Source organism: Anas platyrhynchos, chromosome 19 (assembly GCF_047663525.1).
Source record: "Anas platyrhynchos isolate ZD024472 breed Pekin duck chromosome 19, IASCAAS_PekinDuck_T2T, whole genome shotgun sequence".
NCBI classification, from domain to species: Eukaryota; Metazoa; Chordata; class Aves; order Anseriformes; family Anatidae; genus Anas; species Anas platyrhynchos.
The window spans coordinates 167,442-192,081 of record NC_092605.1 but is presented as its reverse complement, the minus strand read 5'-3'; the positions used below and the strand labels follow the sequence as shown (position 1 = coordinate 192,081).

General features: G+C 40.6%; 2 protein-coding genes across 3 annotated transcripts in view; both read right to left on the bottom strand.

Moving 5' to 3' along the window:
* Positions 1-12,070, bottom strand: part of FASN (fatty acid synthase) — a 45,563-nt gene extending 33,493 nt beyond the window's left edge. The window contains exons 1-8 of one of the 2 annotated variants that reach the window (XM_027471234.3): positions 11,841-12,070; positions 5,675-5,821; positions 4,738-4,890; positions 3,286-3,459; positions 2,353-2,553; positions 1,788-1,910; positions 1,021-1,136; positions 637-771 (exon numbers count right to left, since the gene is read on the bottom strand). In XM_027471234.3, coding sequence (XP_027327035.1) covers positions 637-771; positions 1,021-1,136; positions 1,788-1,910; positions 2,353-2,553; positions 3,286-3,459; positions 4,738-4,890; positions 5,675-5,801 — 1,029 coding nt within the window. In that variant the 5' untranslated portion in view covers positions 5,802-5,821; positions 11,841-12,070. 2 annotated transcript variants of the gene reach the window in all.
* A 3,485-nt stretch (positions 12,071-15,555) lies between these two features.
* CCDC57 (coiled-coil domain containing 57) overlaps positions 15,556-24,640 on the bottom strand; it is a 31,123-nt gene continuing 22,038 nt past the window's right edge. The window contains exons 8-10 of the mRNA XM_072025881.1: positions 22,972-23,094; positions 22,407-22,629; positions 15,556-15,861 (exon numbers count right to left, since the gene is read on the bottom strand). Coding sequence (XP_071881982.1) covers positions 15,635-15,861; positions 22,407-22,629; positions 22,972-23,094 — 573 coding nt within the window. The 3' untranslated portion in view covers positions 15,556-15,634. The remainder of the gene's footprint in view (positions 15,862-22,406; positions 22,630-22,971; positions 23,095-24,640) is intronic.

The following is a 24,640-nucleotide window of genomic DNA, read 5'->3' as shown; positions in this document are numbered from 1 at the left end:
TGGGAGATGATTGTCTGCCTACAGCAGTAATTAGTAGGCCAGTTGCTAAGACAACCAGTTATTCAAGCTGGTAGCCTCATCCCAAATAAATCACCTGGCTTCTCACCAACACAAGACAGACTAAGAAGAGAAACACATCCTTGACAAACAGCTCAAAGGATCAGCTACTCTTCTGGTACAGAAACTGCTTCTTACCTTTGGTCATTCAAACTACTCCAATACCTCTCTATTTGTACCTCCCCTGAACCCAATGACCTACAGAGTTCTGTCAGAAGTTCCAGTGTAAGAATAATCAATAAGGTGACCTCAAGCCCCTTATTCTGAGCAGAGTTACATTCCTGTAGAATTGAGTGGTATGTGTGAATTATAATGTTTGAGCTTGCATGCATGTGTGAGTACACATGGCAGAGGGTCACCTGGGCACTCATGTACAGCTTGCAGAATAGCCACCTGAGCTTTTAAAAGCATTTGCAGGTGAAACAAGTAGTAGGTAGTAAGGAATCACCTGACTTATCAATACCGGTGTAGATTTTATTCTGGATCAGTGCAAATTTTCTTTAAAACAAACAAACAAACACAGCCAATACTAGTCCCTCCCTCACCCCCAAGCCTTTTCTCTCACAGACCACATGTTACCTTGGCTAATGCAGCAAGTCCAGAGGCAGGCTCTGGATGACCCATGTTTGACTTGGTTGATCCAATCAACAATGGCTCTCTCTCACATTGGCAGAAGACATCTGCAATGCCATTTACCTCCTGTGGATCTCCAACCTAGAAGGAAAGTAATCAGAATGGCTAGTAGCCAATACTTCCAAAACACACCACAAAAGAAAATGAAAGGTTAAGATATTTGGGTAAAATACAAAAGCAGTGAAGCAGTATATATTCCATAAACTGGTAGAAGACAGAAATACAATTCCTTTACCTTTATTTTGAAAGAACAAAGAATAATTTGGTTCCAAAGTGTGGCAAGTGGTGCAAGGGAAGAAAATACCCCAAAACCAAAGAGGTCATACTGACCTTGGTGCCTGTTCCATGAGTTTCAACATACTCAATGTCTCCAGGCTTGATACCACATTCTCTGTGCAGAGAACTGACCAACTGCCGCTGCATGTCTCCAGATGGGAATGTCACACCTAGAATCAAAATTGCCATCAATTTCTCTCTCTCAATAAATGCTTCCTGTTCCGCTTTGAGCACCCTTTCAACTGACTGGGGCTACCAGGACAAAAAGAAAGCTATTTTTTCAGGGTTTATACTTATGTCCTTTGTACCAAACACAGTAAGCCTATCAGGCTCTTAGAAATTAGAGCAGAGGAACCAGAAATGGAACTAAACCAATGATTAGAGTACTGTGGGAAGATACTGGTTAACACTATATGTATAGATCAAGCAAAACATATAAAACTTGGCATCTCCATGAGTGGGAAAAATAGTACAGGAGCAGGAAAAGAGATTTCCAGTAACAACATGTATGTTTCTACTATCTGTGCAAAAGTTACTCCAATATATATATAAAGTATATCCCAAGAAAGGCTAAACTAGCAACAGGACACTCCTGATACTCTGTATAATAACAATCTCCACTTGTCTCCTTTCATCCCTTTACAAAACAGGGGCCTGAACATTGCATTACCAAAGTTGAAAAATAAAAAAAAAAAAAAGCACAATGAAAAACCCTCACACACCTAAAGAACAGGAACCCTGCAATAATCTTTCTCTGATAACAAAGACTCTAGAATGAACTGTTCTGCAGGTATCTCACTTTTCAGAAGCTCAAGGCCCACCTTGCTCTTTAAAGCCATCAGTGTTACTCCCAGCATTAACTATTGTAGCATAGATGCGTTTAGCCATGGATTTCTTGGTCAAAAGAACGACGACAACAGCTTCAGAGCGACAATATCCATTTCCTGAGAATAGAGACAGAACAAGTCATTAATCTATTCTGCTTTGAATAAAGTAGCAAAAGCACCACACACTAAGGTTATTTCATTCCTGAGCTATTGCTTAAAACAGATTGCTTTGGAATACAATATGTACATTTGTTTAAAAAAGAATGTCCTAGAAAGGCTCACTGCTCATCACAAAGGATGAAAGAAAGTTTACATCAAGAGACAGTTATTTCCTTTCCCCACTGGCACAGAAACGAAGCATACAATTTATTTTCCACAGGTAATTTTCTAGGTCTAATGGAGCTATGCAACACAGACAAATTCCAGGGTATGTCCCAAGCAGCGCACCTAAGAACAAGGACAAGACCAGCTATGTCCACTGTTACCAGAGCATCACGTCACAGATTCAGCAATAAGTTCATCTTGTACAACAAGACAATTTTTCATGCTAATGCCTTACCTGAAGCATCGAAAGCTTTGCAGGCACCATCAGGACTAAGCATACCCAGCTTCATGAACTGCACAGAAGTGTGGGGCTTCAGCAGAAGGTTGACCCCTCCTACCACGGCTGCACTGCACTGTCCATTACGAATTGCCTTATAAGCATTTTCTAGAGCCATGAGACTGGAGGAGCAGGCTGTGTCAATAGTTAAGCTTGGTCCTTAGGGAACAGAAAGGGAAAACAAAACAAAACAAACAAAAAAAATTTTTTACTGTTAATTTTTCTCAAGTTACTCTCCAAAGACTATAGGATGGTTACCACAAAATGCATTTAAAAAATACAAACAGTTGCTTCAGGACATTACAGGCAATCCTGATACACTGGGAGACAAGAATCACCATCTCTGCCTGCTTGCCAGTAACAGGGGATGAGAAAGGAGGAAAAAAATTGCCAACAGTTAAGCTTTAAGGGTGCATTTTAAAATTTCACCTCCATCTCCATCAAAAAGTATCACAACCAGGTAACATCTCCCCATTTTCAACAATGGTATCACTCCCACTTCCTGGTGCTACCCTTACCATGGTCCCTGCTGTCTACTGCTCTTCAAGGCAATTCCCATCATGCCTTTAATCATACCAGTCCTGTACCACTCCTACTTCTTTCAGAGTTACCCGTTCCAATTAGTTTTTCTCCTGGCATCATTATCTTTCATACGAATGCCAGCTATGCCTATTTTCAACAACTGAAGTACAAAGCCTCCTAATGAGTCTTAACACAGAGTTACAACACGGCTTTTGCTTCTCACATGCCTCTTTACAACATCTGCATTCTACTTTCTCATCCCCAAAGAGTCAATACCTGATATCCACCCCACTTCTTTAGAGCAACCATGGTACAACTATGCTGAAATTACAATTACTGATCAGCACTGACAGGTCTGAGGACACTTACCTTTAAAATCAAAGAAGTAAGAAATCCTGTTGGCGAACATAGCACGCTGGCAGCCAGTCATACTGTATCCCAAAAGCTGTTCTGGATCTTGGCTAAAGGCTTCAGCAGCTTCTGACCCACTTGCACCAACCCATACACCCGTGTCTGTGCCACGAAGGGTAGCTGGATTAATGCCTATGGGAATATTGGAAAGCAGATTACAGCAAACGAACTCATTATGAGGGGAAAACTGGTAAGGTATCAGGTACAGATGGTACCAGTTCACGAAATACAATTTCTTAATGTCAATTTCTGGCAGACCTTCAGCCCACATAGTTACTTTTCTACCCGTTTCAATCACAGGCCTTCTGCAGAGCTCCTGTTTATTCGACCTGTTTATTACAACAGAGTCACAATCACGCCCTAAGACAGCTTTTTTGACTTAGATGGGTATTGATAGAGTCTTGTGTAGAAGTGTACAACTATTAAAGTTATAAATGCTGATCAGATAAGCTAACAGCAGATTTCCAATGCAGAGAAAAGAAGCAGACAAAGGGCTAAAAGTGCAACACATGGAATGTCATGTGAGCACTTGACTATCCATTCTTATGCAAAGCCTAGATCTGGAGTATGAGGAAGAAAAGAAAAAAATCTTTGGCACAAAAGCCAATAAGCTAGCACAAGAAACAACTCTCCTCCAAAAAACTGCATGGCAATCTCAACTTGTAACAATCTGCTGTTTCTTCTCTGTGCTGCAGGAGTCCTGAAGACAAGCAGACTATTAAGACTGAGGCTCAGCAATTGTTAATCTGTCAGAACTAGCGAGCTGGTTACAACTTTTTCCATGTGCTCCTTATGTTCAGACATGAAACTCATTAATATGAAGAATTATTTTTTTGGCTCTGTGGGCAAGTACCTAAAAAGCTCTCGACACTGGCAGTGATGGAGAAAGGAGGCTTCTCTTTCTGAAAGCACACTCCCTGGGCAAACTTCCTATGGTAGCAGCTCTAAGGTCACAAGTTTTCCTTGGATCTTGCCAATAAACAGGAATACAGCAGGTCATCTGTCATTCTTTTAGACCGTGGATGAGAATTCTCATGGAGTCATCTTCCCTTTGCACTACTATTATCCCCTGGGCCTTTAACAAAGGCATCTGTTATGGAACTTCACAGTAGAGCAGTAGTGTAGGGACACCAACATACAAAAGCTCTAGTACTGTTGACTGTTTAAATGTTTCCGTAGTATTGGTTCCACTGTATCAAACCAGTAGAGACTTTCTGGCAGTCAGTGTGTAGATTTCCTAGTTCAAGTTCCAGAACAAAGCAGTTTTCTCTAACCCTCATACCAGTTCTTCGGTCTCCTCTCTACTGTGAGCTTTCTTGTTAGTGATCTCATCACACAGGTGCATGTCTACACGTGCTGCACAAAAACGATACACCACAATTCTCCCTTTTCAGTCATTCACCTGCTTACCTCCATCCAAAATAGCTTCATAAGAAACTTCCAACAGCAAGCGAAGCTGAGGATCCATTGTATGAGCTTGTTTGGGGTGGACCCCAAAAAAGGAGGCATCAAACTTGCTTATGTCCTTGAGCTTTCCATTTCTCTTGGGCAGCCCATACATTCCTGAGAAGAAAAAATCAACACCGTATCACAGATTACATCAGTTTTGAAGCAGCTACTAGATGAGACAAAGTACAGAATGATCACAGCTGATTCTCGATTACAAGTGAAACCTTATTTTTCCCTTGCAGCATCCAGAGCGCTACACAAACACCTATCCACTCATCTCTCTAAATCTTATTTGGAAATTAAAACACCGCATTAACAAAAACAACTGTGATTTTTAAGACTGTTCTGGAAATGGCAGCAAAAGGCATCTATGTAGTTATAAGCATTTGTGCTTTGGAAAGTTGTGCCAAGCACACAGACTCTGAATTGTTGGTTCCAGTCAGAAGAAAAACAAAAACTACTTTTCACCTTTGCAATTCACTAGCCTGGATTGGATAGACATGGGCCAAAAATTTCAGAAGGATAATCAAACAGAAAAGAACATTCTAAAAAGCTACAAATCATGGGACTGGAGTCCCTCTGCTACTTCGGAACCCAGAAAAATGACAGAGCAGTTTTATTTCCACAGCTACCAGGATTCACAGTACTTAGCTGCTCTATCATTAAGTGTGCTTTTCCCTGGAAGATACATATTATTTGTTAGCTACTACTGTGCAGGACATGACTATAAAATGCATTACTTAAGACCTCTGTAGAAGTCTTCTGTTCCTGAATTTCTTGATGATGTATCAGAAGTGAATTCAAAAACTCTGATTTTGATCTGATAAACCTTTTCCTTTTGTAGGATAATTCCTCTGAAAAGCTCAGAGCTCCAAAAGGAGAGGCAATAAGCACTCACCTGGTTTCCACCTCCGATCATCCTCTGTGACCATATCAACTCCATTAAGTAGGTTCTCCCAAAACTCTTGCAAGTTCTCAGATTCTGGCAGCTTTCCTGCTATGCCTGCAATCACCACGTCCTCCATCTCCTAACTTCTCCCTGTTGCTGAGATCCAAGAAAGCAGTAAGACTAGTAAGGTTTCACACAGAGGAGAATATATGCATCTCTTGCCTTCTTGACATGTTGTGACAACTGTATTTGTATGAGAAACACCCACACAGAAAAAGCCCATGGAGTCTTTACTACAAAAAGATATCCCAACTAATCAAATAGACTGTAAGATTTGTGGGGACAATGGGGACGAGAAAACCGATGCTGAGGCAGTGCCAGGCTTTGAAAACCACCAGTTTCTATATGACAGCTAGAAAATGAACAGGTCTCTCTCCACCAAAGGCAATGCCTCTTTTTAAAGTCAGCAGAGAAGAAAGATTAACATGCTGGAGCAGAAGTGGGTGGAGAAATTATGAAATGTATATAGTAAAATACATAATTACAAGGCAAACCTTACAGGCAGCAAAACGAGTTCTACAATCATTCCAAAGTTAAATACTAACTTAAGAATCAATAATAAGTAAGCTTGTTGGAGGGAAAAAAAAAAAACAAAAAAAAAACAACCATGCACACACCCCAACACACACAGAAGAAAAAACATAGGAAGATGGCAATACAGTTTAGCATTATTATAAATACCCAAAATGAGAAGTAAATTTTACATATAAAGCATTTCTTAAAACACTGAACCTTGCACTGCAATACCTTAGAGGACTGGGAAAGAGCAATTGAGTACATGGGGTAGAGGGGGGTGCTTTAAAATAAGAGTTGACAGAACAGACAGATTTCAGATCAGGGAAAACCCTAGCTATTGACCCAAGAAATTTGCATTCTAAGACCCCAATCCCATACAACACAGCATGACAAGCCATCTATACAGATTGCAGCACCAAATGAGAGCTCATATTACACAGTCAACACACTCACATTATTTTGCATTACTCTGAAAATATATTAATGAAGCAGAAGGAAGGCAAGTTAACCTGATGTTGTTCCAGTTAAGTTCAAATTATAATTAGTAGACCCATACTGGGCAAGTTACAGGGAAAAAAAAAAAAAAAAAAGATACCCATTTATATAGACATGGTTGCATGAACAAAAGATATAATCAGCATTCACAGTACCTCCTTAAATAATACTTCTGGTAAGTAGAGGCAAAATATTCTCTAATGTGTGGGGTTTTTAACAAGTAAAAATCACAATAAAAATTAGTGTTTAAATAGATAAGTCTTCCTTTGAAGGAAAAACTTTGCAATGGAAGACCTAAAGCTTGACTTCCAGCACAGATTATGCTCCATTGTGCCATGTTGGCACTTCCCATAAGTACTGTTTGTGCTTGATCATCTCTCTTGTAAAATAGTATTAACAGATACTCTTAGATGAACACTTCCACAGATGATTTTTCAACCCAAGACATTTAACTTATGAACATATTTTACAGTCTCTTTAGAAATTCTTATAGTTTTTGAGCAATAGGCCTCTCTTCCATCCTCACATTGCTCTGGCATAATAACTTCACGTAACTTAGAGGTGACTGCATGGTGAGGCAGAAGGAAAGCAATGCCACCTGGTTTGCAAGGCTTTTACAGAGGTGTAGAGCAGCCGACACACACCACCACAGAGGTTGCCTGATCTCTTTTACTCCTCTTTCCTTCAGCAGTTATCTCCATTCAGATCTGTGGAGTAACCATGGAATTATGCAACGTGTAACACTCTGAGGTAGAAGAGATGATTACCTCATCCACTCCATCCTTTCTGGGAGCAAAACCAGAAGTGCTCCCAAAAGGACATTTTGGATTTCTCAGTCTTTAGTTAAATACTTCAGACAACAGAACTTCCATTCCACTCTCAGTATTCATTTAAGAAGGAACATGGTGAGGGCTTTACTGAGAAACTACACCCCAAAATTGAAGTCGGTAGTAATATGCCCAGTCTATTTTGCTCTAAAGAGAAGCTTCTCAGTTTTTCCACTCACAAAGGTCTAGCAAGTCAATTTTACTATTGGTGTCACCACTGTACCTGGAAAACCCATCAAGGACCGTAGCTCTGCTACACTTGCAGCAGTTCTGTGCTGGGGGCAGAGAAATAACTGGATCTTAGGCATGGAGCTTACAATCCAAGCACACAAGAGCCATGCAAAATTATAATGTGATTAATTTTCAATTTTATGCCTCAGCTCTTTGGGTGATGATATGCAAGGAAATAAATATTGTTTGTATTTCAGGAGACTGAAACTGCTCTTCTGGGATTGTCCCTTCCCTTTCACTGGAGTATCAGGAAAACTCCATCCAGGTATGGCCAACCTTGACAAAATGTTATTCTGAGACAGTGAAGAAATGGTATTTATCAGCAAAGCAATTTTTGCCAACAAGTTATGACTGCAGTTGAGCAAGACTGTGTCAAAGGCAGAAAGACACTGTGGTAATCAAAATGTACAAGAACAAAAGCCAAGAAGTTAATTTTAGCTGGGTAAATGGGTAATAAGAGCCACAACTTAAGGATTTATATACACAAAGAACTGGAAAGGTTTAGGCTTGACATGAAGGGCTCTGGATGCCTATATCAAAAATAACGAATTATGGACCTAGTGGCAGACAGTACAGGTGATTTACTAGGGAAAAGAAGAGTTGGAAAAGTAGAAATCATTAATATTAAGTACTCTAATTAAACAGTGATTAAAGTAAACATTACAGCTACCAACGATATCTTTGGTCTTCATTGACAGCTAATATACAGGTAGGCTATTTCAAAGTTTATGGATGTTGTCCCCAAATGGTACAGTATAGTATGTTAGTATACTACAGACTCACTCTTCTTTGTAGAGCACTTTTAGACTATACACAGTACATTGACAGTTTTTGAAGTGTATGACATGGCACCAGGAAAGAAAATTATTTCCACAGCAATTTTAAAGGAGATTGGAGTACAGCAAATAAATGTAAGAAATTGTTCCAATTATATCTGATGGGCAAGATGGACAAATGTAACAGGTCAAAAAAAGAGACCAAAAAAAGATAAAGAATGCCAATTTCTTAAGGCTGTGTTTTGTTGGATACAACCAAACATATAACATTCTTTTTCCTCTCTTTGCCTGATGGCTTTGTTTTAATAGAATTATGTAGATTCTTCATAGACAGATTGACTTTTTACCCAGGCAGGGGAAAGAAGACAAAAGAATAACCAAAAGACACCAAAACCCTCAACATACCAGTCTGATAGACACCTCATTAAGCATGAACTACTACCTCAATGGATTTACACAATATTTTTTTGCAATGATATTCCTTTGCTGACTCACTGAGACTAGTAATAACTAACAATCCCTTCTGGTGTTATTGACTAGTAATCACTTTCATAATTTTATACTTGTGTTCTGGTTATCTACCTCCCACATTAGCCACTTGACAAGGTTGGTTTGTTTATTGATGTCAGCTCTTTTCTCCAATCATCTTAACGCCTTCATAACCTTGCTCTCTATGTATTGGATACCTACTGATATCATCACAGCCTACTGCTATTAACAAACTTGTAAGCTTAACTACTGCTCTCCAATGCATTTAACAAAAGATGATTTTCAGTGCCCCGCTCATCTAGTGCCAATAATGGATCAAGAAGAAAAATGTTGATCACTGTTTTTTAATCAACCACATGAGCTGTACAACTTTGTTTTCTCTGTGCCTACTGAGATTATATGCTTTTAAAGCAGGAATTAAAGAGGAACTTAATTTTGTTGTCCCACTCATATCTGACTTGCCAACCCCCAAAGAGAATAGTTTTCTTATTCTGCTGTACCTATGACCACCTAAAGTATATTTATAATACAAATGGGGGCTGGGAGCAAAGAATAAAGTGCAAAGAAACAGCAGGGGAAAAAAAAAAAAAAAGAAACAACCAAACCAAACCCTGTTCTGCCTGGTGTTGTTCTCTTTACTAGACAGGAACGTATCACTTGTATTTATTAACTGTTATTTTGATGGCTGTCATCATGGTAGGTACCATGGACAGACTCCTCATACTCAAGTCTCTATTACTAGTTCTACGCAGTCCAAATCTTGATCTGTTTTGGAGCTCCCCTCACCTTAAAATGAAACATCCATGACACCTCTATAGCCTTCTTCAGGACAGATATTGACAAAGGGTATGTTTTCTTAGCTTGTAAATCTGACTACATCATAACCCATGTTTCTTAATCTCTGATTATCATTTCTAAAATTTACACTTCAAACTGCCATCCCATAGAAACTTCATTTGCAGAGAGCTATAATGTCTGCTTCAAAAAAATTCTCTACAAAATAGAAGCAAACAGAGGCTGCTTTTCATTTTTGAAAGCACTTGGCTACTCTCAGTCTATGCACTATAGCTCCAGTTTAACAAAGACCTTTTAACTATGTCTTTCTGTCTCAAGGCTGGATCTGTCCCACTGACCACAAGACAAATGGAAAGCGGTAGTGGGGTTTTGTATTTAAAAACATATTTCTTGGCAGGAAACACTATCTGGTTCAGAGTTAGGTGGGAAAGGTAGGTTAGATTACTCATGGAATTAACACAGCTCTGTTGATTTCCAAATGATTTATACCAACTAATGCCCCCAGTATCACTATATCTTAAAAAAAAAAATCTGTTCATAACTGCCCTCCCTGTAGGGACTTTGTCTTCTAAATTCATCCACTAAATGCAGCCTTTCAAGTTGCACTGTTATTTTCAGTTCATTTCAAGAAGCATACAAGCTGCAGGAAAAGGTGAATCCTTTGTTCAAGGGAGTTTTTTGATTTTTACTTTTGATTTTAAAGTCAAGACATGCTCCAAAGCCCCTGACGCTGCTTTCTGAAGGACTATGCAAGCTAATGTAAACTGCTTTAACACAGCCTGTTTCAATTTAATGAAGTTTTAATAATTTAAATAAGCTTTAATAATTAAAGCTTTAATAATTTTGATCTTGTAATATAATAAAGCCATAATAAAGCTTTTAGCTAGGAAAAAAGGGGTTTTGTACCTTCAAGAACCTTATGCCAGACAAGAACGTAGAAAGAAAACCAATAGGAGCAAGAACAGCAGAAGAGAAGACCACGATTGTTTTCCTGACAATCACATCATCCAAACCAGACTGGTGTACAATGAATGAGTTATTACACGCGAGCAGCCGGTTTACATAGAAGCAGAGGCTTAGCAGCATGTGCTGCACCTTTTTTGAGAACGTTTCCCCGTACGTATCAACAAGCCACCTTTAGGGCGTGCAAACGCTAATCTCTTCACTCCCAAGGTTCCTCAGCTTGCTACACTCGTGCTGTTAGGCCAACTCGGAACATCGCGGGTGACGGAGGAGCCGCCATCCTTCTGCCAGGACGGAGCAGTCCGTTTAGCCCCGGCGGCCCGCCCGAGACGGCCCGATGTGCCCGGCCGCTCGATCCTCGCACGATCTGGGCCGCCGCTGCCGCCCAGCCCCGCGGCGGGCGCCGGGCGCGGCCCCTCGGAACCCGCTGAGCCGCCCCGCGGAGCCCTGCCGCCACGGCTGGGGCGCGGACGCGCCGATGCTCGGGGGAACGCAGAAAGGCTCCTGCCGACGGGCACCCGAAGGCTGCAGGCGGCGGTGCCCCTGCCCGTGCACCGGCCCGCGCCACGCGCGGCCCTGCACCCACAGAGCCTGCCCGTGCCGGCTCGGCGGCGAGGGGTCCCCGCCCGCCGCCAAGATGGCCGAGCGCCGGCACCACAATGCAGCGCTGCAGCCTCTCTCCGCTCCGCCTCGCCAGCGGGAGGATGCGGATCGCTAGCCCCCCACCGACTGGCGAGGAGTCTCCTCAGAGCGACCGCGTTGGGCCCTGGGAGAGAGGCCTGCGGCGGGTACGGGCAGCACGAGCATCTAGGCGCGGCGGGTAGGGCGCCGGCGCACGGAACCTTCTCGTCGCGCGGGCCGAGCCCGCGGGCCCCAGCCATCAGAAGCGGCCATCCGACTCCGCGCGGCGCAGGGGACCGGGCGGAACGATCCCGGTGCGGCTGCCTGGCGCAGTAGCCCGCGGAGGCGGGAGCGGAGGCCGCCGCTCTCCCAGCCGTTCCGCATCCGCTGTGCCACCGGTACCTGCACAGGTGCAGAAAGCTTCGTGCCGAGAGGACCCTGTAGTCAGCTCAGCGCCGGACCGGGCTGCTGCGGGGCAGGCTCTTCAGGCGGACTCGGGCGCTGCGGCGGCCGGTGCCGGGCTGCGTACCTCCGATGCTCCGCGCTCTCCTCACTGTCTCCCTCTAGCTCCCACCGCTATTTAAGCAGCCGCCACCTCTGGCGGCCACGCCACATGGGCTGACAGTTTACTCCTCGCCGCAGTCCAATGAGAGCTGGGGCAGGGCCGCCCTGAGCCGGCCCCGGGGCTGATGCCAACCCCTGCCCGCCAGAGCCGTTCCACAGGAGGAGGGGGTCCTGGGCAGGCCGGGGCGGAGCCGGTCGGGCCCCCGTGCCCGCGGCACTGGGCCAAGCTCCTGCGCCCCGCCCTGGAGACCGTGGAAGGCCGGGCTCTGCGAGCGGCGCCTGGCCTTGCCCGAGCCTATCGCAGCGACCGCCGGCCCAGGCCTCTCTGTGTCCCTGTCCCCCCTTCCCGCGGATGTGCACACTGTGGTTGGGTGTACTACTGCGCCAGCAGCTCGGCAGGACGCGCTGAAGCCGGGCGGGCGCCGGGCCACGGATCGCCCGCGCACCCGACAGCGCACAAAGAGAAGGGGCGCGCGGCTGGACGCGCAGTCCCGGGCCGGCACCCAATCCGGAGGCGGGGGCGTGTGGGCGGGGGCGCGGCCCTGCCAATGGCGTGCCCCGTAGGGGTGTTGCTAGGCGATAAGGCGATGTGGTGACTGTTGAGGGGACGGCCGAGGCCGCCGGCGTCGCGAGCAGCACCCGCCACACGCCGGCGGCAGCGGTCGTTCACCCCGGCGGAGCGCGGTCCCGGGGTTACCAGAGGGCGGCGGGCACGCCGGCCAGGGATGCGCTGGCCCGTGCCCGGTCCAAGGTGGTGGTGGGGGGGGGGGGGGGGGGCTACCCACAGGCGCCGAAAACCCGCTCCCCTCGTGCGCCAGAAGCCAGTCAGTGGTTCACCTACCTTTCCAAAAATGCAAAAGGGGAAAGTTGGCTCTGTGTGCAGCCACCTTTTGTCCACTTCCTCCATAACTTGTACTGCTTCAATTGCAGCAGTAAAAAAAAAATAGGATGTTGTTCTGTATCACCTACAACACAAAAAGGCCGTTCTGCTTTTTGGTCGGCAACTACGGGCCCAAAGGCTAAAATGCAGGAAGCATCCCCCTTCTCTCTGCGTGTAGAGAATGTTTCAGTCAGAAGTCCTGTTTCTGTTCACGCTTTCCACTGCTGTCACCACTTAAATAGAGCTGGACTACAACCTTCTGTCAGCAGAACTTTTGCCTTTATCCACACCTTCCTCAATACGATACAGTTTTTCAACCCTTTGATAACAATGAGAAATTTGCTCAGAGTTTTATTTTTTCAGAACTCTGATCTGCTGAATTTATTTTTTATAGGTTCTCCTTTCTTTGTACAATTCAATTGCATCCACACTACTACCTCATCACCCTTCGTTCTCATCTGTTTTTAAGAATTAATGTCCAGTTAGTTAAATATTTTGGTCATAGTAAAAAGTAATAAGAATTCTCGTCCTCTATTTAGGACACAGTTCAACCTCCCCACAAGATCCAAGCAATAAGTCCATGTTATTTGTTATTATTCGTGTTTTGTAAATTTTCAGCATACTTACATGCCACATTCTTCTAAAAATGTATAATGATTGAACTCTTCCTTTTTTTTTTTTTTTTTTTTTTCCCCCCCTATCACAAGGAAAAAGATTTTAAAAAAATCAAGAGAAAAATCTGTTTCTCAGGGAAACTGAATAAATTAAATTTGCCTTCTTGGCAAGTGATCTGCAGGACCAGGCATGCCAGGTGACATACTGGGGAAGAAAAACAGCACTGTAAAAGAAACAAACAACAAAAACCCCACAAATAAATATCCACAAAGAAAACTGCAAAGGCATTTCCGAAGTCTGCAGCCCATGAGATTATCTCAACAATGTAGGAAATAAAGAGTAATGTTTTCCAGTCTCAGATGCAGCGTTACAAAGATTATGAATCAAACTACTTTTTTTTTTCCCCCCTAATGGCACACTGCTTTTAATGCCAATTGCAAATGCACAGAATTTCATAGCATTAAAATATTTGCATCTCCACATTTCAATTAAAAATATGAAATTTGAAATAAAGTAATAATTCACAGGATAACTTGCAGCTATTAAAAACTGAAATTTACACATTGTGCTCTAGAAATAACCAATGAGAGCTGTAACTGTGGTGTGATCTGAGCCAAAATTCCTGTACTTGTTAGAAATCACTGCTTTGAGCTACAAAAAGAGCTTATTCAGGGCCTGGTTCAAGGGAATGCATCATGTTTTTCCAGCTCACGAACAATGTTAAATATTGAATCCAATGACAGGATTTTCAAGCAATTAAATGGCTCAGAAAAAAAGCTCACAAGGTCTCTCAGGCCTCATATTGGCTTGGTAACATCCCAGTGAAATTTAATTGCAGATTTAGCATTTAACTTTAATATCATAGCACCTTTGTTCTAAAGCAAAATATTATCAACAGGAAGTAGAAAAACAATTACTCAAGATGTTCTCAAAGTGGTTACTAACATATTGTCAGATGCCAAAGAGAGAGTCTGTTTGCAAACAGTACCAGGAAAGCAGCACTTAAAAAAATACTACAAAAGAGATTAAAAAAGGGAGGGGGGGGGGGCGGGGGCCACTTACAGGTAGTAGCTCTCTTCCTTCATTAATCCTGTTCAGACTTCACTTTTTTTTTTTTTTTTTTTTTTTTTTTTTTTTTTTTTTACCAGCAACTGAGAAGTATTATTTACTTCAACAACACCACTCACAGAATCACAGAGTTTGGAAGGGACCTCTTGTGATGACCAGTTCCTGTCCCCCTACTCAAGTAGGGTCATCTGGAACAGATTGCCCAGGACCACATCCAGTTTGGATTTGAGTATCTCCATGGATGGAGACTCCATAACCTCCTCTCTGGCCAATCTGTTCCAGTACGTGGCCACTCTTTGAGTACAAAATGAGTTTTTGTTGTTGTTGTTGTGTTTTGTTTTCTAAACATCCCGGAATGTTCATTACTACATAGATATCCCTCATTACATCACAACCCACTCAAGTTTTCTTTTAGTTTCACCTGTTGTAAGACTTATTTCTTACAATACTTCTGCAAAATTCTAAGAGTTTTTCATTGCTTTACACTTTAGGTAGTTTAACAAAAATATTATTAGTAGCGTGATGATAGAAGTTCAATTTTATACTCTCTCGTGCTCCCTGAACAAGTGGAAAGAACTGTAGAAGATGACAAACAATATAGATTAATGTGTGATCTTTTCAAAACCCTTTCTTTCAAGTTGAAAGATAGCTGCACGGGATTAACGGTTGCATTGTTAATTATAAGAAAACAAGTGGGTTGACACATCCCACTTCTAAGTTTAAATCGCATCTACAGTTTCTCAACAAAATATTTGCTAAAGACCTGCAAGCCCTGCCTAGCGGCACAAAGATTTACATATGTATTAACTGGGCATTTCTAAATCCATGATGCAAGCGATATTTAACATATAATTAAAATAAATGCGTATTAACACTGAAGACTGTAATCTCACCATGTACACAGATTAACCCTTTCTCAAGAAACTGGGAACAGTATTTCTTTTCTGGCCTCAAACATCCCAATTTGACATATAAAAACGAACATCAAAGTAATATTTAGATCTAATTTATATTCTTTTAATGTAAATTAATAGCAAGCATGGACTGAAACTTGCTGCCAACAGAGAAATCAGTCTTTAATATTATAGTTGCGGATTTTTGACATGTTAGAAGAGATTTTTTGTTTTATGGGATAAGTACAAGATAAAATCCTGGATTTTAACTTCTGCTGAACTTCCAGCTTGGTGCCTCTGACCGTCAAATCTGCAGCTGGCATTTCAAGTTTATCCTTGGCTTTGATATTTTGCTGAGATTCTTCAGATTGCTCACTTGAACATGTAACTTCAAATTCCAACGCTCAAATAAGTAAATAAATAGATAATAAATAAATAAAACATTGTGCTTATGTTTACATTTAATCAAAGACTGGAGAACTGAAAAGAACTGGTTTACACTTTTCCTTTAAACACACAGCTGCCACAGTGGCACATTGTCAAAATCTTACATCAGGCTAGAAAGCCATTTTTATAGTAGCTAACATAGGGGACACGGAACTGTCTATTAAGGCCTGCCATATGGATGGTATATGTCAGCATCTCCTGCTCAATCCTTGCTTATCTGTACCTGTTTAGTTTTCATAAGCATCAGACTACTTGACAGAGAAGAAAGGAAGACAGTTGGAAGATCCATGAAACCGTTCAATTCAAGCACTATCTGTTCAGCTGTTTTTAAACATCACATTTTACAAGCTTATTCTTCTCTCCACTGTGAGAGAACACACAGTACCTGCACACTGAATAACACAATACAAAGTTAGACTTACCTATTCCCATATTGTGAAATGGTGTTAAAGTAGTTGGCTGCAATAGTTTGATCTCTTTCAAGAAACCACCAGGAGATGAGAGCTGTGTTAGGAGAAGCATGATCTAAAAGGCTCAAGAGCAGTTCTGTGGGCTTGACAAAGCTGCATTACTACCACAATCATGTGGGTTTGTTTGCCCCCACCCTTTTTTTTTTTTTTTAATTCTCTCAATCTTTTTCACACAGGAAGGCATTCGCTGGGGAAATCCTTGTTTTCTTTGTCTAAAATATTTCTGTGTAGTAGAGTGGGCTAACTCAAAAAGTACTTTCTTTGCTTGGGAAACAGGAAGATTGGTCTTAATACCAATGGAAGTCTGTTCTCCAGTCTCTCATAATTGTCTGAAAACAACTATCTCCAACTAAATCAACTGCAGCCTTATCACAGGTTTCATTAGGTAAGATAAGTGGAATTGGTCAGTCACAGTAGTCATTGTAAGGTATAAGCAATGCTTACAGGTGCTAGGCTCCAGCCACTTAATCCTTATTTTTCAGTGCACTGAGATTTTAACTTCAGATTTTCTAAACAGAGCCAAAAGCAGACAGCAGAAGTAGGCATAATGTACTTGTGATAATACACAATACAGCATTCTGTAGTTGAATTTTTTCAAGCTTGCCAGGCTTCAGTGCTAAGTACTATCCAATCACAGAGCAAGAATGAGAGGTACAAAAATTGACAAAGATAGGTTATTCGCAGGAGAAGGTAAATTCCCATAGTCAACAGAACATAGAAGAAAGTGCAAACCAAATTCTACATGGAAGGAAATAATTCATTCCATGATTCAAGAATACTTATCTATGGAGGGTTTATAGCTCTATGCAAAACATGACACCGTGGCAAATGTCAAAACATGACACTTCGAAATCATTCTTGTGTTCAGGCTTAGACTGAACCAGTTGTTCATTTAAGAGTGTGCAATATCTATGCTGGGTTGGCTTGGTGCCATTTGTTACTACAGGTGGCAAAAGCACAGTGTGCTCTTGTGCCATCAATATGAAATGTTGTACAGCTTGCCATCTAGTGGCTACCTACACATGTAGGAGACAAAGAGAATTGAAGCTTGGAAACCGTTTGGGTATATTTGCCTCTGGAAAAAAGGACTCGAATCATTATAGTGCATTACCTTAGACGTCTAGCATGGGTCATATAAGGAGCAGAATTTCATGAAAACATCAATGCTTTATCACAGTGCAGGAGGCAGTGTTTGAAAAGTCACAGATACAGCTTCAAAGATTATTTTAATTGAACAGGAGCCATAGCAAAATGAGACTCATTGTCTTTTGTGGTCTAAATAACAGCAATGAGCAGATCCATAAACATCACATAGTCAACACTGCTTACTGATGGTCTGCTTATGAAAGATTTTGGCAGTTTTGAAGGGCCCTTTGAATTCAACCAAGGGCATGACTTTCAGACAAAGTGGGAGGCCCTAATCCTATAGATCCAAAGGCAAAGCAGCCGAGCACCAATGTATCCATCACATGCGCTCCTTTCTCTGAAGTTTTCTCTATGCTTGTCTCTTGATATTAGACATGTTGCAACTAGTAAAAGCTACTTAGGTATTTGGAACAACAACATAGAACAAAAGCTTTTTATATGGATGGCTATTGAAAAGCCTTGGGCTGGAAAAAATCCATATTAATACAGAAATTTAAACAAACTAAACTGCAAATTGGCAAGGTTATATCTACAAAAAGTAAAAGAACCAATACCCCAGAATTCGAAATGCTATGTGAAATAAAATATCCTTAGCAAACTCTTAATAAGGACCGCCATATATTACTGGTTCTGCTTGGGACTGTTCATGTCCAAAGGACCGTGAATAAAATCATCATGAATATGTGCAGTGGGGTGACATTTAAATGTAATATCTTGGTTTCCACAAACAAACAAACAAACAATGAAAAGGCATACCTAACTTATAAGCCTATAACTCATTTTCAGAAGTGACCTTGTCAACAAGAACTAGTGAGAACATAGTTAACAGCCTAAATTGTTTTTGAAAATGAGCCTAAAATTTAGTCTGTGTAAATGCTTAACATATCTTCTATTTGATTTATGTTAACTACAGAGAGAGATTAATATTAATATTGATTTCTTTTTTCTAGAACTAGAAAGATACAGGCAGACATGTTGCTTGAGCAAATAGAAGTTTCCCCAAATGGAAAATTTCGTTCAAAAACTTTTCACTAGATATTTGCTTATGGCTAACAGTGCCTCAGAAGGAACACCAACTCAAACAAGTTCCTATTCAGAAGAAGAACATTTAATTGAAGAAAGTGTAACTAGTGGATTAGTTAATATTTGTGAAGCACTTCAAAGATGAGAAGTTTTATGTAACATAGAAAAGAAATCATGAGTCTTTCCCTGATTAAGGGGTAAACTGAAGCCAGAGCCAGAGCTCTCTTTCTGTTTGTTAATATTTTACCAGATTCTTTCTCTGGCCAGCTTTTTACCCACATGGATTGCTCTTAGAACTGTCAGTGATGTCAAAGCTGTTGAAATTCTGTCTAGTGTGGAAACACTTAAGATAACTTTTGATCCATAAAGTGTAGAATTTCAGATCACAACGTTTTGCAAGTAACAGCAACAATAAGAATTATAGCAAAAGAAACTCCTGTATCCAAGTTCAAGTAGTAAACCAGAAAAGTTACTTTGCTTCAAAACATCTTAATTTTTGTTTGTTTGTTTTGTTAGGATACAATGTAAACTCAACTAAACATCCCAGGACCACAGTTATGGATAGCTGTGGACGTGGAGTTTCTCAAAACGTACAGTGGGACCATCCACTAGAACTGGAGCTCTACTCTGACATGGAAAATACAAAATTTCATTTGCTCCAAAAGCACATAAAGTAAGTGGGGACAATCTAAGTGCAGGCATAACTTGCCTTATGCTCATATTTCTTCTGCACTGACCCCAGCCTCTGCTGACCCAAAGAAACCTAAATGATCAGGAGCATTTCACATGGTAACACAAAGCACCTCCCACAGTACTGACTTCACTCTAAATGGGATCTTACAGCTGAATAATAAGTAATGTTTGCCTTTGTTTCCAGATTAACTACTAACTGTCCACAATAGCAAGTAAAATTGGTATTAAACTAAACTTGAAGGAAAAAAAAAAAAAACAGTTTTTAAAATGTTTTACAAAGTTTCTCTCCTCCTACCTAACAAATATTTGAAAATTAAAAAAGACCCTACAGCCCACATGTGAATAGAGAAATCTTGCAGCTTGTACAGGAGCTATCCCTAACCCTTATCACACTACTGTACGTGTCATGATTTTGAGAGGCAAGCACACAGCTTTTCTGACAAGCAACTTTCCTTTGAGGATGGACTGTCATCAGCATTCAAGATACATAAGTTATGGAAGACCAATGTTTCCCACCTGCTCTCAGGGACATAACATAAGAGAAGGAAAGAAATGAAGTGTACTCCTTACTAGTACAGTATGTACACAACACTGGTGTTTTTAATCAGTTTGTACCCATCAACTCCTGTTGCAGGATCACCTGAACAAGGAGCCTGTACTCCTTTCTAAAACCCTTATTTCTATTTGCCTGCAGAATTAACACAAACAGAAATATTTAATTCATGTTATTCCTACAGTACAAACTACAAAATAGCAGATAAAGAGAGAGAAAATCAAAATATTTCTTAGCTTTCTGACTTGCTTCAAAGTTTCCACAGGCTCAATTTGATTGTGAAATGAACAAAGTATGGAACAGTCCATTTAGTAACTCAGCATTAACATATATGTCATTCACACTGATAAATATATCCAGTCATATACTGGAAATACAGCAAATTACAGGGCTTATCTGACATGCCAGCCATTTTAAGTCCCAACAGGTTGTTTTATATATGAAAAATAACTGAACGAAGCTGTTCAACAGGATCAGAAAGATCAGAAGATCAGAAAATAATTCTCACACTGTATACATTGCTGCTTCACCAGAAATGCCCATAAAATATAGCTATTGGTATGACAGATCTGTACAGCACTGAACTTGCAAAATAGACGTTTAAATAAGCAAACTAACTTGCTTGTCTTTGTTCCAACTCATCTTCTACTCCTGAGCTTTCAAGCCTGTGTGTGCATCACTTGTATCTGAAAGGCAACTATGAAGTTGCTTTATCTCAATGATGGTTCTATTCACCGTAACAATGTGTTTGATGGATATACTAAATTCAAGTGAGTGGCTTTAAACAATGAAGACCAGCATGAATAATGTAAGCCTCTGTTAAAAGAAGAAGCAGAACTCCTTGAAAATTTTATATATTTGGTTCTGAAGACAGGGTGACATGCTTCCAAAAAAGAAAGATTTTGTTTTCATAATCTTGTTTTCTAAAATGTACAATTCGCTCTAGTAGAGCTAAGAATACTATTTGGATGATTTCCTAGAGGAGAAAGCTTAAAAAAAATCGTATGTTGTTTAAGTCCTGTTCTTGCAATGCAGTGTTTCAGGGTCTGCATGTAACGAGTAAGTTCTGCTATCAAGCATTCTTAGGGTAAATCAGGATGCAGACATCAAATTCAGGTTGTTCTCATGCAAAATGTTATCCCTTATTGATGTTTCACTTGTTTTGTGTTGGGAGTGACATCTTTTCCTTTTGTTATTCTCTAGATCCCCAAAAATCTACAGTAAGTTTTGCAATGGTGGCTGGAAATTTCTAGACGTTAAGAAACTGATGTCCTTGTAAGGCTGCCAATTGTGTTGCATCACGCACACAGCAGCATGAAACTGCATGGCACTATCAATAATGTTTCAAAGACATCCTTATCCTGTCAATATAAGCCTGACCTGAAATAATCTTCCTATTTCAGTCCCAGCCCCACAAAACCAGCACACAAATGACTCTCAGTACTACATCCACTCTAGTCCTACAGGTCTGTCAATGCACATTAGTTTGTCCCTGTCACAACAGCAAGGTACTATGTTTATAATCCATTTTTCACTTGGAAAGCCCTTTTAGGTATTACTTACTTTTCATTCTTTTCTGACACTAAGGGTGGTTCAGTGAATCCCTAAATTTTCTCCAGTATTATAAGTTAAGGCCATTATGTTTAGTCCCATCCATGGCAAAGGTTAAAACAGTTTTCCAAAGTTTTTCCAAGAAAGGATTAGTTCATGAACAGGTTAACAGTTATGGAGACACACATAACATTCATCTGCAATACCGTGCTCAACATAATGACTACCCTTTATAATGTTCCTTTATAATTTGCATGTGAAGAGGCTATACTTTGCTGCCCATACCTTAGAAATGGCACTCCTGCTAAAATTTCCAAGAACGCACAGTTTTGGCCACAGTATAACACTGATTATTTTCAATCTTTCAGTGTAGTGCCTAGGTTTTACTTTCTCCTCTCATCCAAATCCTAGTAAGTCTGACATGTAAGGTCAGGATTCTGTCTCACATGTAAGGATTTGTGTGTGTGTTTTCTGTTGTTTGTTTTTGTGTTCTAACGTGTTGCAGTCGACTATAAAATACTAGCAAATAACAATCACTAGTTCACTGTGTGCCCACAGCATATACCACGCTACATTCTTGATCCTACATTTTTAGCCATTAGGTCTTAGCACGCTAAGTAGTATTATGGCTATTAAGCTTTCACAAAAATAATTATTAAGTAAGGATTTGTCAAATTACAATTTGATCTAACAGTCACTTAGCAACAAGTGAACAGTGCAATTCTCAGACAGATGCTTTCATGTGTGTCCCAAATAAAGTTCAGACTATGTCAAGACAGAGCGGTATTTGCATTTTCAACTAGTATTTAATAAAAGCAGAGAAGCATGAGAAGTGTTTGTAACAATGTCATTAACACCAGTGAGCTGTACTGGCATTTGCCTTAATTGTTGGACAATTCAGGTGACAAGAGAAAAGTACCTTAAAGTAACTCATTAGACCATTAAATTCTGAACACAGGACTGTAACACCAGTAGCACTTATGTAAAAATAATTAGTGGAATGTGGCAGAATCCACTACTAGTTTTCTTCTAGATTAGTCAAATTACTTTGCACAGCTTGCTTACCTTGTTTAGTGTTGTTTTGAGAACTGAGAATAGAAGGGCTTGATCTCATTTCTAAAGTTTGCCAAATACCTTGGCAAGATCTATGTGCTCTAGATGAAGAAATCCAGGTCTGCTGGGCTTGACTAGGACTTTCCTTGAATGGCTGACTTTGAACCATCTTTGAGGACGTATGTGCCTTTTGTTGCTCTGGCCCACAACTTCCAGTACAGAAATCTAGATTAACCTGTGCCAAGTTTGAACATATCTTATAAAGATTATATATATTTTCATACCACATACATCTGAAAATTATTTAAATCTCTTTGGTGCATCTTGGTCTTAGAAAGACAGAAGGCTTTGGCACCAAAGAGGCGAGACTAAAGAAGAAAATTATTAATTATAACTCTGAAAGGTTGTATAAGATGAACATCTTAAAAGTGATTGTGAGACACTAGTTAAATAAGCCTGAAGTAGAATAAAGCTCTCTTAGCAAATATATGCATGTTTCAGGAAATGACTGTTGAGGAACTCTGATTGAAAAATCCAACTGAAGACAAATTAGATTAATGATAAAATTGCACTGTACCTGAGCAGATGGTAATTCTGTTTCTTCCCCACAGCTGCTTGGAGCTTTTTCTCCCTTTAAGTTAGGGCAGGAAATTACGGAAGAGATCCTTGAGAGATGATGTTGCTTTGCATACTGCAGCTCCTAGTATGAAATGTTACATTAACACAAATAACTCATGGCCTCTAAAAACAATACACTTATAGCTCAGTTTGCTGTTACACTAATAGATTTAAAATAATCTTTTATAAAGATTAAATAAAATTGCATTCCCTTTCGAACAACATGGCCAAACTAACCTCCTAATATAAACTTCTTGCTAATTCTGTTCAAAATGTTAATTTCTTATCACTGTAACTATCATCCTGCTTGTTACTCAAGTTTATGTTGCTAGGGCTATTCTTCACTTACATCTTTCCCCATGATTACATTACAGAGGAAATGCCCCCAAAGAATTACTTCAACCAACCACCACCACCACGAAAAACCACCACAGCTATGGAAAGGTGATTTGTCAAGATGTAAAACAAAACAAACAACAAACAAAAATTAATTATCCCATTAAGCTTCACCACTTTCTGCATGTTTCAATTCAAGTGAAATCTGACGAAAAGCGAACTGCTTCAGCCCTGTGAAAGGAGGTGAAAATAAGTCTTTTGCTATATATTTAAAACTAAAGAAATGGGAGCAGCCCATCATATAAAGTAGCTGATACTGAAATTTCTTCAGGTAGCCTACAGTAATAAATTCTGTCTGGTTTTGGTGAGGATGATAACACTGAACACAGGAACAAACATAGCATGGCTAGTGCAAGGGATTATGAAAAAACAAACAAGCAAATAGAATAGCAGTGCTTGGAAGCTCAGCCTCAGTTCAGGAGTGGGAGCATCATCAGGTATTTTCTGTGTGAAGAGCAGCCTGGAATGAGACTACTCAGGATGAAACGCTTCAATGTAAGAAAGGACATCCTTCTTTCTAGTTTGGACAAATTTCATCAGTAATGGAGATTATCCCAAAATGTTCCAGAGCTGGAAAGATGCTTAATGATAGCCACTTCAATCATGAGCTCCAAGCTATCCTTGAATGGAAGAGGTAGGACAGCTACTGCTGGAGTTTAACACATCACCTGGAAACATACAGTCAAATGCTGACCCACCAGGAGCCACGGACAAATTGGATTTTCAACATTAATTTATTTTTACAAAAGCAAGAAGAATCTTTAATGACTTTTAAAAGAACAAGGAAAACATGAGAGGTAAGAAAAATAGCAAGCATTAGTATATACCTCATTAAAAATAAAGCAAAGGAAGACTGCAATGGATGGGCAATGATTGATCTCAGTTCAAAAGTCAGCTAAGCTCTAAGATGAATTTTGAAAGAAAAAATAAGGAGTTGAGGTGAACAGGGAAGAAAAAAACAGTGAAAAATGTGTTGAATGTTTTAAAATACAGAAGAAAAAACTCCTAAAGACATACTTTCCACTCTCCCCCCCCCCCCCCAAAAAAAAAAAAAAAAAAAAAAAGCTGCTAGAAAGCAGCTCACTAGAAAAGAAAGAGGAACCCTGGTAGACTACAAGTTGAATGTAAGGCAGCAATACATCCTTGAGGTCTTCAGCCAACAGCATCTTGGGCTGCATCAGAAGCACTGCCAGCAGATCAAGAGAGGTGACTATTTCTCTATCAGACACTGG